Raw genomic sequence first — 13,194 nt, 5'->3', positions numbered from 1 at the left:
AGAGAGAGAGAGACAGGGGTGAACATGTGCTGAGGTCATGGGGGGTGGACTCAAACCCATGATGTAAGCAGGCCTAGTTGGCATGAGTACTAGACACCAGAAAACATGCAACTACTGTATTGATGCAATCATCACTTTGGTACTGTTCTGCATAATTGTGCTTTTGAGCGATATCATTCGAAGGTGAAACGTATTTTGCAGGCTAGTCGCATAGTCCCTGTTCTCAGATCTGTCCTTGATGTGAAGATTTGCTTGCATGGCACCCGGGAGCGTCATTTCGGGACATCCGGCTGAAAGTCTACTCTCAGTTGGGTTTAGTCAATATCTTTCATCAGTGTAGAGCTTTTTTTCTTTTCTTTTTGCTAACCCCTCCTGACACAAATGCAATGACCATGAATATTTCCTTGTGTCTCCTTCACTTCCATTGCAAACCCTGCAAATTATGAATCCAATAATTTGTTTACAGCACCCCCACCACCCAGTCAACTGATGTCACATCAAGGCAGGATCAACCATCTGCCAGGAGCCATGAAACTAATAAGTCCACAAGAAAAACATGTAATGATGCGTTTGGATATACATACTGTGTATACATACAGGCAACATCTGCCTTCATGTAGAATAATGAAATGTCCTGCTGTTCAACATAGTTTTAAGTGGCCCAGGTCAATGGTTCTTTATTTGCCGTCGTATATACGTAAAAGAGACTGTTGAGGCTTATTATCAACAGTAATATAATGCTCGCACTCAACAGGACGTTCTTTATTTCATGGGCTTTTAGCGATAAAAAAGTGGGCCCACAATTCCAACACCCTGTGGTACACCCGGAAAAACAAGTGCAAACACCATGCCTTTATTATGACGGCATATTGTTGTGTTTTTTTAGTGGTGCAACCACTGCAAAGGAACAGCAATGTCCTTATGTCCATCCCTATGTCCGTCCGTCCCTGTGTGCCTATGTTTAGTACCAACAGGGGGCGCTGATTGCACCACTCACTTCAGACTGCTCAGATTTTTGTATTAAATCAATTAGTAGTTCTATTAACTGTTCCAGCCCTAGCCGCTATAGTGCTGCCTAATGCTCTCCTCCATGTGAAGTGCATTGGACTGGATTAAAATGTGACCTCCCCAAATACACACATTGGTGCCCTGTACACAGACATGCTTCACCGTCAGGTCAAGTTCAGGTCACAGTGACTCACTCTAGCCCTCGTGCCAGTGACCAAGCTCGGCAGTGGAGGCCGGGGGGGGGGGGAATGTGAGGGGAGGGTGGCAGGGTCAGCAGAGGGTCAGTCCCTCACTAACCCCCCCCCCTCCCCCCCTCCCCCCCCGGTGTCCCTCACTCTTTCCATCCCAGCCCCTCCTCTCTCTGTTCTGTACTAACCTCCATCCCCCTCCTTCCTGCCTGCTCCTTGGATCCGGCACTCACTGCCAAATTCATACGTCGAATAATCTGACCCAAGGCGTCTGTGTCAACAAGGCCATGGTAAACCCAACCACCCCCCCCCCCCCCCCCCGCACACACACACACACACACACACACACACTTTGCCGCTTTTGTACTCCTCTCTCTCCTCCCTCTCGCTTGGTGTGTCAACCCACAACAATCTGCGGCCATCCATCCCCCCATCCCATGGCCACAGTCGCTTACTGTTGCCCTGACACTCCTCCTAGCGTCCTGTTTGTAACCTTTTACTGTTGCACTGACACTCCTCCTAGGCTCCTATAGCGTCCCGTTTGTAACCTTTTCAACGTGTCGTCTGTAGCCCCATGTGAGACCGTTTCACCCCCGTTCAGGGACCCTCTTCCTCCCCCTGTTCTCAGATCTGTCCCAGAAAGCCAGTGACATGAGACATGGATTTAGTGAAGGTAGCAAAGGAAGCCCTTTGTGCACAGTGCATACGCACACACGCACGCACGCACGCACGCACGCACGCACGCACACACGCACACACACACACACACTCTGAAAACACATCAGTTTGTAAACACTGACCTTAGTGTGACCTCATATCATTGCTGTCGGGCAAATTCTTTATTATTATTATTTTTTCATAAACTCTTTTTATACTATACCAAAGTAGCAAAAATAGCCAATCTACAAGTTCACAATGGGTACACCAGGTTGGGATGCAATGGAATGCTTGTGACTAAATGAATAATGACATTGCATCCATTGGCACACAGGTTCCTTTTGCCTGAAATGTCCTGAAAAGTAACGGTTTTGGACGAAAAGATTTTTTACACCTGACAGTGAAGATAATGTAATGGCGTGTTTGTGTCCTCCTGCCCTGCCTGACTCCTCCGTGAACCCGCTCAAGCCCGCGGTAACGTGCCTCCCTCCCCCTCCCTCCCTCCCTCCCTCCGTCCCCCGAGCGACGGCGTGACCTGGCGGTGGCCCCTCGCCCTCCATAATCACACTACTAGATGCTATGCAGCTCGGCTCGGCTTTGCAGAGCGGGAGTGCCCTGGTATTGGCATAATTATTGTCTACTTTTGTAATCACCTTGTGAGGGGGGGGGGGGGGGCTCATTCATTGTTATGCAATACCCACATGTCATTCACTGACGTGGCAATCAGCTGACCAATTGGGCCGTGTATTCAAGCTCACCTAAGACTGCATTCGTCCTTCCTCTGCATATGCTTCATGCACTGTATGCTCCCACCGCCACCCCAGCACCACCTCTCTGCTACTCCTGTTCCCCATGCAGGGTTGTTATTGTATATCTATCTCCCTGTTTTTAAAGGTTAATGATGGTTGTGGATAATTGTGCCGAGCAGGGAGGAAATTTTTTGCAGAGCCAAGATAAAATATTATATGCACAATTGTATTCTCATTCTATAATAAATATCTGTATATCTGTTCAATCTATTCATGAGTTATCTGACTGAAATATATATTTTCTTTTCTTTTCGTGAATAATGAAGCATTCTAATGACATACGCGAGTTTTGGTCCCATGTAAAGGCCTATTCAAACTAAACAAGTTTGCTCCCCCAACACATGTCTCTGTTTTGACTAGTATGAATAGGCCCTAAGTCTGCCTCTGAGCAGATGTGAGAGGACTCTTAACATGGGGATTTGCGTAAATGCTGATAAGCACAACATATGGACGTAAACAAGCTTAGTGAATGAGATGTGAATATCTGGTCAGTGCTTTAACCCATTCTGACCTGAGATCAGATTCTAAAAATGTCAGTCGTTCTTCGATTTTTCAAAAATAGCAGACCTACAAGCTCGTATCGCGCCACTCGGTGGCGCGATATGAGCTTGTAGATCTGCTATTTTTCAATAGCTAAAGCATAACATGATGCTGACACCAAAATGGGTGCCTGGTCAGAATGGGTTAAACCAGGGGTTCGCCAACTTTTCCGTGGACTCCCATGAATAGCCATAGCCTCTGGCCCTGTGTTGCAAAATGGCTTTAAAAATAAATGAATAGAAAATAGCACATAAAATAGGGAGACCAGGTTGCAAGTGGTTACCTCATTTAGACCTGTTATACCTTTCAATCTGGGACAGCACCTGTGTCACATTAGTTGTCCTTTTATACTGTATACAGAAACATATTTTTTTTGTGTCTGGCGCCAGCCCCTCCAATTCATGGCTTTCTGAAATGATGTCATATAGGCCAGCCAAGTCTATAGACCTTTAATGTTTGTTTAGAACCTAATTATAAATTGCCCATCCCCAGCCAAGTCTATGGACTTTAATGTTTGTTTAGGTAGTAAATGACAACATAAGACGACCCACACACACACACACACACACACACACACACACACACACACACACACACACACACACACACATTGTGACTGATGTCACAATTGATTGATTGACTTTCAAAGTGCCCACTTTAGAGTTTTTGCTGTTTTCTGAGTATTTTGAGAGTATCAGTGCATTGGAAAGTGGGCCGCAGCCCACCAGTTGATAATGATAGAATAAAACAAAGGCAGCAGGACAACAGTGGAAAGGCAGATGCCGGGAGGGCTCTGGCACACATTCAGGGGAATGTTCTGAGTGGGCACCTGCATGATTCAAATACCCGATTATATTGGTTTGGTAATACACAGACAATATCAGAGCAAACACGAAAGAAAGAAATCCCACGCTTCATGAACTATTTAGTACTTTAAGCAAAGCAATTAACCTTCTCATTTGCACAGAATACAAATGGCCAACTCTGATACACTGATTGATTTGATGTAACGCAACCACGAAAACCCTGAACTATTCTGGGAAGACGACGGCCAGAGGATGGAGTGGTTATTTAATCATGTAGTATTTAAGTATTTAAGACGGCACAGTTTGTTTCTAGAGCCTGGAGTAGAGGAGAATCTCAGCTCTTCAAGTAGGTCCATGGACCGTCTCCTGTTACAGGTCCAATGTTGTATTTTATTTTATGTTGTATAATTATAATAATTACTAGAGCGGTGGCCGTGGAGCCTCTACAGCGGTGCCTGTTGGGCACTGGCCTACTTGGAACGATGCAAGTTGGTAATGCATTCCCCACCCAGATATTATGTCTCTGTTCCTTTTATGCCCATATATGGAGTTCTTTGTCAGGCATGCCCAAATATGGAGTATATGCAGCCAGCTTGTGGTGTTCTGTGTCAGGCGTGCCCAAATATGGAGTCTTGTGAGGTCAGAACAGGCCAGCTCCATATATGGACGAGGGGCAGGTGCCCGGTCCAGATCCCGGGCAGAGGCCTTTTTTGGGGCGGTTCTGGACAACCGTGTGTGCGACCGACCTCGACACCGGGCACTGCACCCCCTGCTGTGGTGTGGAACACGCGTGTCGAAGTCGGTGGGGATAACGGTTCTCGAGTTACGTGGATTACACACAGACATACAGAGACCTGGTGCATTTATAGATAGATAAGATCGATAGATACATAGATGGGTGTTTTTAGTTGGTTATTCATTTGTTTGTGAACTGTCATGTCAGTCAGAGCCATCTTCCAATAGAAGAGTTACGATATAGAGGGGGCAGAAACCGAGCGCTCGAGTGCTGTTCATGCAGCCTGAACTGAGACAAGCTGGAGTTGGAAATACATTGTTTTCAACGAGAGCGGCGCAAATAAGAGCTATTTTAAGCATGTGTGCAACATGACAACTGTATTGTACAGTGACAACTAAAGTCTCTTTAATGTTTATGTTGTACTATTACTACAAAACAATCTAAAATAAAGGGATTTAAGATCATTAAAGCTGGGCTGTTGCCCGAGTCCAATGCATTTCTGCCTACTTCCAGTCCAGGACTTGTCCCAATTGGTTGTCCCCATTCTCAATAGAAGTCTATGTAGTAGAACCGCCATTGGACTAGCCCCATGAAGTGAACACAGTTTGCGTAACTCTGTCTATATCTAAGGCTCTGATGTCCGTTCATTGTTATTGTTTACGTAAAATGAAAGTATAGGTGTCCTGTAAGTCCATATGGGCTGGGATTCTTTGGAAGCATGACACTTAACATTGTGTTTTTTTTGCTTTTCATCATCGGCCAAATCTGCTGGGCACTCTACGTCTTTATTCTGAATAATCCATGGGGCATCTGTTGCGTTAAAACATTGTGGCACGTCATGTCCAAATGGCTGCCGACCCCTCAATCACACTCCCTTTTCTCCCATCTACCTTCCACAGAGAACAACAAAGACAAAGACCCCCGGTACCAGAAGGTGATGGTGAAGGCGGAGCCTATGGAGGTAGATCCTCTCCCCGCGGCACTGGCCCCGCCCCCCTCCCACCTGCTGGCCTTCAGCACTTTAGGGGCGAGTGAGAAGAGCGACCCGATGGCTGGCCTCCCCGAGGCACTGACACGCCCCCATAAAGACCTCTTCTCCCAGGACATATCGGTCAAAATGGCCTCTGAACTGCTCTTCAAGTTGTCAGGTAAAGTTGTTATTAATAATAATAATAATAATAATAATAATTATTATTTGCTGGGGTTGTGCTGTAAAAGTGTCGGAAATATAAATGCAAATCTGTTACCTGTTGGGTTATCCTACCCTATATATTAAAGACGGAGTGCCATGATTTGTAACCCCCTAAAACATGATCATCAGGTATTATGTTTGTAAATACATCAAAGATGCGATTATAATCCATTTGTAATGGATGAAGCCTTGGCCTGGAAGAGAGGTCATCAGGTGGGCTCCAACCGTTTTAGAGTGTTTCAACCCTCAACCACTACACTCTCCAGTTGGCGGGTCGAGCAGTGATTGGCCAAATCTCTGCCCCTCTCCTCCAGGCTTCCAGCTCTAGACTGGGCGGCGGTGGCTCAGGGGTAGAGTGCCTGGATGGTAACCGTAAGGTTGCCAGTTCGAACTCGGGCTCCCCCAGAGTTACTGTCGAAGTGTCCTTGAGCAAGACACTGAACCCCTAATTGCTCCCGATGTGCTAGTTGGTGCCTTGCATGGTTTCCGCTGCCATCGGTGTATGAATGGGTGAATGTAATGCACAATCTCTGTAAAGCGCCTTGGATAAAGGCGCTATATAAATGCACCATTTACCATTTACCATTTAGACTGATCCACGGAGGGGTGCCCCGGGCGCAGCCACCACTGAGGCACAACCAGCACCAGCTACTGCATCGGCCACACCCGACCAACAGGGCACCGCGGACATGGAGCAGTGCCCTGCCGGCCGGGTGCAGCCAACCAGTGCTGACCAAACCCCAGCAAACCGCCATGCCCAGGGCACCCCCCTGCCAGACCCGCCCATTGTCCTTTCTCTCTAGCCAGAGCACACAGGAGGCTCTTGCAGAGGCCTTGTGTGTTCTTGGGGGACTGCAGGCACTGAGAGGTCTCTAGGACTATGGTTTGCCTCCTGCCTAGTGTCCTCCTACGTCTCACCAGACTGTTCGTCTGTGCGGTGTGCATGTGTTGCGTCCTTGTCCATGCTTGGCCTTACCCTGGTGTACTTGAGTCAAGGGAGCCTTTCTCTGCGTCTGTGTCACTGTAATTGTTGTTGAATCCACGAGAACAGCCACGACCAATGGGCTTCAAACTCGGCATGCACACAAACTATAGCTGGGTTTCTGGGAGTGATGCCTCTTCTTCTTTCGTGTAACGTCAGAGGTCCAACTCAGTGCCGTGGGGCCACGCCCACATATCTGGTCCCAGGTTCGAAGTGGCTGGCTTCCGAGGGTGGTCTGTATAAGCTCAGGGTCACCCCACTCGGTCACCGAGTCGGTCGGATCAGCAGATCTCGATAAATCCACAAAACCACGCAAATACGCCAAAAAGAAACCGTGTCATTCTCAACCGCGCTACCGACCACACGGCGTCTTGGTGCTCCAATGCCATTTGCATAGATTCAATTGGGTAATTATGCATATTACATTTAGCGCCAAATTGCCCCTTTCTATGCAAATGAGCCTCATTGCAAAAATGTCCAATTCATAAACACCAGCGCTAATAGTGGTGGTTGGAGATTAGCATCTTCAGACAGTTGGTGGTAACTGAAGCGCAGGGGTGTCATGCGCAGATTTTCATTTCGTGACTGTGATTGTAGCCAGGTGAAGACATCCTCATGTGATTGTAGCCAGGTGAAGGCATCCTCATGTGATTGTAGCCAGGTGAAGGCATCCTCATGTGATTGTAGCCAGGTGAAGGCATCCTCATGTGATTGTAGCCAGGTGAAGGCATCCTCATGTGATTGTAGCCAGGTGAAGGCATCCTCATGTGATTGTAGCCAGGTGAAGGCATCCTCATGTGATTGTAGCCAGGTGAAGGCATCCTCATGTGATTGTAGCCAGGTGAAGGCATCCTCATGTGATTGTAGCCAGGTGAAGGCATCCTCATGTGATTGTAGCCAGGTGAAGGCATCCTCATGTGATTGTAGCCAGATGAAGGCATCCTCATGTGATTGTAGCCAGATGAAGGCATCCTCATGTGATTGTAGCCAGGTGAAGACATCCTCATGTGATTGTAGCCAGGTGAAGGCATCCTCATGTGATTGTAGCCAGGTGAAGGCATCCTCATGTGATTGTAGCCAGGTGAAGGCATCCTCATGTGATTGTAGCCAGATGAAGGCATCCTCATGTGATTGTAGCCAGGTGAAGGCATCCTCATGTGATTGTAGCCAGGTGAAGGCATCCTCATGTGATTGTAGCCAGGTGAAGGCATCCTCATGTGATTGTAGCGAGATGAAGGCATCCTCATGTGATTGTATAGCCAGGTGAAGGCATCCTCATGTGATTGTAGCCAGGTGAAGGCATCCTCATGTGATTGTAGCCAGGTGAAGGCATCCTCATGTGATTGTAGCCAGGTGAAGGCATCCTCATGTGATTGTAGCCAGGTGAAGGCATCCTCATGTGATTGTAGCCAGGTGAAGGCATCCTCATGTGATTGTACCCAGGTGAAGGCATCCTCATGTGATTGTAGCCAGCTGAAGGCATCCTCATGTGATTGTAGCCAGGTGAAGGCATCCTCATGTGATTGTAGCCAGGTGAAGGCATCCTCATGTGATTGTAGCCAGGTGAAGGCATCCTCATGTGATTGTAGCCAGGTGAAGGCATCCTCATGTGATTGTAGCCAGGTGAAGGCATCCTCATGTGATTGTACCCAGGTGAAGGCATCCTCATGTGATTGTACCCAGGTGAAGGCATCCTCATGTGATTGTACCCAGGTGAAGGCATCCTCATGTGATTGTAGCCAGGTGAAGGCATCCTCATGCCTCAGTAGGCATTCCTGCATAACTTCTGGGTATGATAGTGATGATGTCACGCACATACCCTCTATACACCATATTACAGTACAACTCATTAAACGTTTACTGGAAAATAAACACAAAGGTTTTAGATTTTCCAATAACTATATAATAATTTGACACAAAATATTGATTTTAAAATGACTATTAGTTTGCAAGTTTCAGCTTCCATAGCCATGTAAAAGGAGCAGCAGTCTGCTATTGAAAAATAGCATAGTGCTGAATCAGCATTCAACACATCTGTAGAATAATACAACGTAACACGTCGTGTACCACAGTACAAAGCATGTACGTACAATACATCAGGGATACTCAAATAGCTGAACCTGTGGGGCACATTACAAAAATGGCAAGGGGCCAGGGGCCAGTTGATAAAATGACAACATATGACAACGATAACTTCTCTCTTATTTGCTTTATTTCCACATAATGTATGAAAAGACAAGTCGAATGTGCATTCTTTTATGGCTTGGCCTTCCATTTATATTCTGTAAATAAATTGGTAGTCAAAGTAATTTGCTACATTTTCTCTCCTTTGAATAATTCTATGCACTGTTTCCATAAAACAAACAAATACATTTGTCTGGTTAGGGGAGGCATACTATCATCCGACAGAGCATTGCTCCGAAGGAGCAATGCTCCGAGGTGCGCTGCGGGTCGGGAGAGGGTTGCGGTTAGGTTTAGGTGTCTGCCCCGGGGGAGGTTAGGGTTAGGGTGAGGGAGGAGGTAGGTTGTCGTTCGGACCAATGCTCCGTCGGATGAAAGGCATGCACTCTCTGGTTAGTTGTCTGTTAGTCGTTGTTGCTGCTAGCTGCTAGCAGCTGCTAGCTGAGTACATCTCTCTTTAAATTGCTTCACAATGTCATTTATGACTTGGCCCACATTCAATACAAATGGCTTTTTCCATCAAATAAACTTGAAAAGAAATAGACCTGGCTAAATAAAATTAAATAAAACCCAATCTTCCTAATATGAAGGACCCCAATGAAACAAGCTAGGTTTTATTGGGACTGCTCTTAGCATTCCTGATCTGTACTTTGCTGTCCTTCTTTTATATACTGTTTAGCTACAAAGTGGTTAACATTGATAATACACTGTATTACAGTAAGTAGAGCTACAGTACATATCTCTTTCATTTGCAATACAGTGACACTGTGACAGTCATTTATGACTGGGACCATAAGCTAGTGTTCTCAAATCCTTCCCCCACTGCAAAAAAAGAAAATCTGTGATTTGAATGGCCGCTTTCAAGATGTTTTGGCCATTATCTCTGGAACGTAAGGTCCAAAGCTTGTTGGATGTGTGAGTTTTAGTATCACTGATACTGAGGTCGAGAAGCGATGAAACAACAGGTCTGGGAATGCCCATGGCATATATATGGACTTATTAGCAAGACCAGGCGGGGCCTCGCGCTAGCCCAGTTGAGGCCCAGGTAGGGCCGGGCCTTAATTTTCGGGCCTGTTGAGAACTCTAGTTTCCGCCGGCTGCCAGGTGCGGCTGCACTAATAACTTTGGGGCTGGCCCGTCTAGAGTTTGAATGGACAGGTACTGTATCAGTCAAAAGGGAGACATCGAAGAGGAAGGATGGTTGGGGAAGATCAACATATGGAATGTCAGAACAGGACAGCTTCATATATGGAGATCTAAGGGTTTGAGGTCAGATGTAGAGTTCCTGGCCGGCTCCATATATGCAAATCTAGGTGATGATGCAGGCTTCTCCATGTATGGCTATCCATATCCAGCTATTTGAGAAGGTCAGTGTCGTGATCTTCATATATGGAGAGACGGCCATATATAGAGCGTGTCACGAGGCGTGACGGACGGACGGACTGACCGTTTTCACGGTAATCTGCGACCTACAGTCGCAATAACACACATTATCAACACAACATAACACAGCGGTAACGTAGCACACCACAGTTGACTACAACATAACGACAGGACACCAGGCTTTCCCATGGGACAGCTCAGTGTCAGCCGCTGGACGTCGTCCCTAAAGCCCCATGCTTCTATCTCCTGCCTGTAGTAACACCCAGCAGGATGTGACATGGAACGGCCATGAATGTGACATTGAGGCAGCAGACAGATGTTTGTATTGTTAGATGAAGACAGAGCTCTGAAGTGCGCCCATTGTCCCCCAGAGAGGGAGGGAGGGAGTGTGTGTGTGTGTGTGTGTGTGTGTGTGTGTGTGTGTGTGTGTGTGTGTGTGTGTGTGTGTGTGTGTGTGTGTGTGTGTGTGTGTGTGTGTGTGTGTGTGTGTGTGTGTGTGTGTGTGTGTGTGTGTGTGTGTGTGTGTGTGTGTGTGTGTGTGTGTGTGTGTGTGTAACCGAAGCTCTGTGAGGAGTGCAGGTATACTGGTATGTTATTCATCAGGGTAAAACTGTGTGTGTGTCTAAGTCTAACCCATCTCTGAATGCTTGGCTAAAATGCCACATATAGAAGCTGTCACCTTTTGAAATCCATTCCTCCATGCTGTTCTCTCTCTGTCTGTCTCTCTCTCTCTCTCTCCCCTTTATACTGAGACATGTATAGGCACCTTTATGCATGCACATGCAGATGCACGTGCGCACAGTACACACACACACACACACACACACACACACACACACACACACACACACACACACACACACACACACACACACACACACACACACACACAGGCACGCACACACACACACAGGCACACTTTTACAAGCACACAAAACCCCACAGTCATACACACCTTTTATACACACTCATGCGTGCATATACAGTATATGCACACACATACCCCCCCCCCCCACACACACACACACACACACACAAGGCTCCCGTGGGGAGTGGTGTCCACGCAAGCCTCCCCCGTCCTCCTCCTCTCTCTCTCTCTCTCTCACTCTCTCTCTCTTCCTTCTCTCTCTGGACTCGTTTTCAAACATGCCAGCATAAGTGCACTTGGCTGCACACACTGCCCCCCCACCCCCCCCCCCCAATCACACACACACACACACACACCCCTCCTCATTCCCTGTACATTTCTCTCGTGCGGCATATCCATGGCAACGCGGAAAGAGACCTCTGTCCTTGGCAGTAGTGGTATGACTGAGGGGGGAGTGGGGGGGGGGGGGGGGTGTTGAGGGCAAAGAGAGGGACCCTCACCACCCTGGTGTGTACCTACAACTGGGCAAGTGGTGGACAAAGTATATACTCGAGTAAAGCTCAAGTATTCAAAAGTACAAATTAGATTTAGTTTTTTATATCAATGCACTGCTGTATTGACGAAATCATTAAAATGGTGCAAATAGCCCATCTATCTTATGTGCTCGTAGATCGGATATTATCAATTTATTTAAAAGCTTATGGGTATGTGGTTCATTCATAATATATTTTGGGTCCCAACAAGAGTCCCTTCCATGCAGAAAAACTGGTGGAGTGGACTGAAAAGTACAATATTTCTATTTGAAATGTAGTTATAGTCATGTGCTTGCAAAAACAAAACAAACAGTTTGCAAGTAAATGTAATTACAGTAGTTACTGTCCACCACAATGGAGAAGCAACTGACCCCCCCCCTCCTCTCCAGATCTTGTAGTGTCTGCTGTGTGGCATTAAGGGGGCTGCAGGAGACATGTTAGACTCCGCCATCACACAATGAGCAATCAATATGAATTACCCGGAGCAGCAGGGGCCGCGTGCGCACACATCAGGGGCCGCGTGCGCACACATCAGTGACCGCGCGCGCACACATCAGTGACCAAGGTCGCCCAGACGCTGTGCGCTTTGCGATGCGCTAATGTGCGTTTTCCTTGAGAGTCGAAGCGTGCCACATATGGGTCTCATTCTCCCTCCGTGCTCTCTGGGTTTTCAGCGGATGCCAGTCGTAGGAGGGGATGGGGGGGGGGGGGGGGATTAGCTGTAAGGGAGTTAGCTGGTGTTACTGTAGCTTAGTCTGTTTATTGTGTTAACTTGTGTTGGATATGTATACAGCTGTAGCTGTTGTACCAGTAATCAATCTACAGTGTAATGGCTTCTAGGTTCATCGAGCATGATTCCGTGTTTGACGCTGAACATGTTTTAAGTAGCCAATAGAGACATGTGGTTGCCAGTGAGCGCCATGTTGTGAGAGGGACGAGAACAGGAAAGATTTTGATTTCATCACCTCGCAATAAGAGTTTAAATGTCTAACACAGCAATTAGTCATTTTCCGTGGTTTCCTGATTAAGGCCTGTTGGTCACTATGCACAAGTGACATGTTTTTAACCATACCATTCTAAACTAAAGATGTTTAATATTCTTCAGACTGAGTGACTTGGACTTTTCAAGTTGCACAACCTTTTCTTTATTTTGTTTTTCGTTCACTCTTTTTGTGTCACTCGAAGTCTACTCCCTACAATCAAACATGCCATCTCATAGCAAATGTTAACCAGTCTACAAAAGAGCTATAGCTAATACTTTGTTCTCATGAACACAATGACTTTTCACTTAACACATTTTCTTATCTTTTA

General features: G+C 46.7%; 1 protein-coding gene across 1 annotated transcript in view; it reads left to right on the top strand.

The window, feature by feature from the left end:
- znf827 (zinc finger protein 827) overlaps nucleotides 1-13,194 on the top strand; it is a 124,720-nt gene that overhangs the window by 69,245 nt on the left and 42,281 nt on the right. Inside the window, exon 6 of the mRNA XM_083764281.1 lies at nucleotides 5,644-5,892. Coding sequence (XP_083620407.1) covers nucleotides 5,644-5,892 — 249 coding nt within the window. The remainder of the gene's footprint in view (nucleotides 1-5,643; nucleotides 5,893-13,194) is intronic.

Source organism: Protomyctophum parallelum (assembly GCF_964188405.1).
Source record: "Protomyctophum parallelum genome assembly, chromosome: 5".
In the NCBI taxonomy this organism is placed as follows: domain Eukaryota; kingdom Metazoa; phylum Chordata; class Actinopteri; order Myctophiformes; family Myctophidae; genus Protomyctophum; species Protomyctophum parallelum.
The sequence above is the reverse complement of the archived record's forward strand: the minus strand, read 5'-3'. Positions and strand labels throughout refer to the sequence as shown.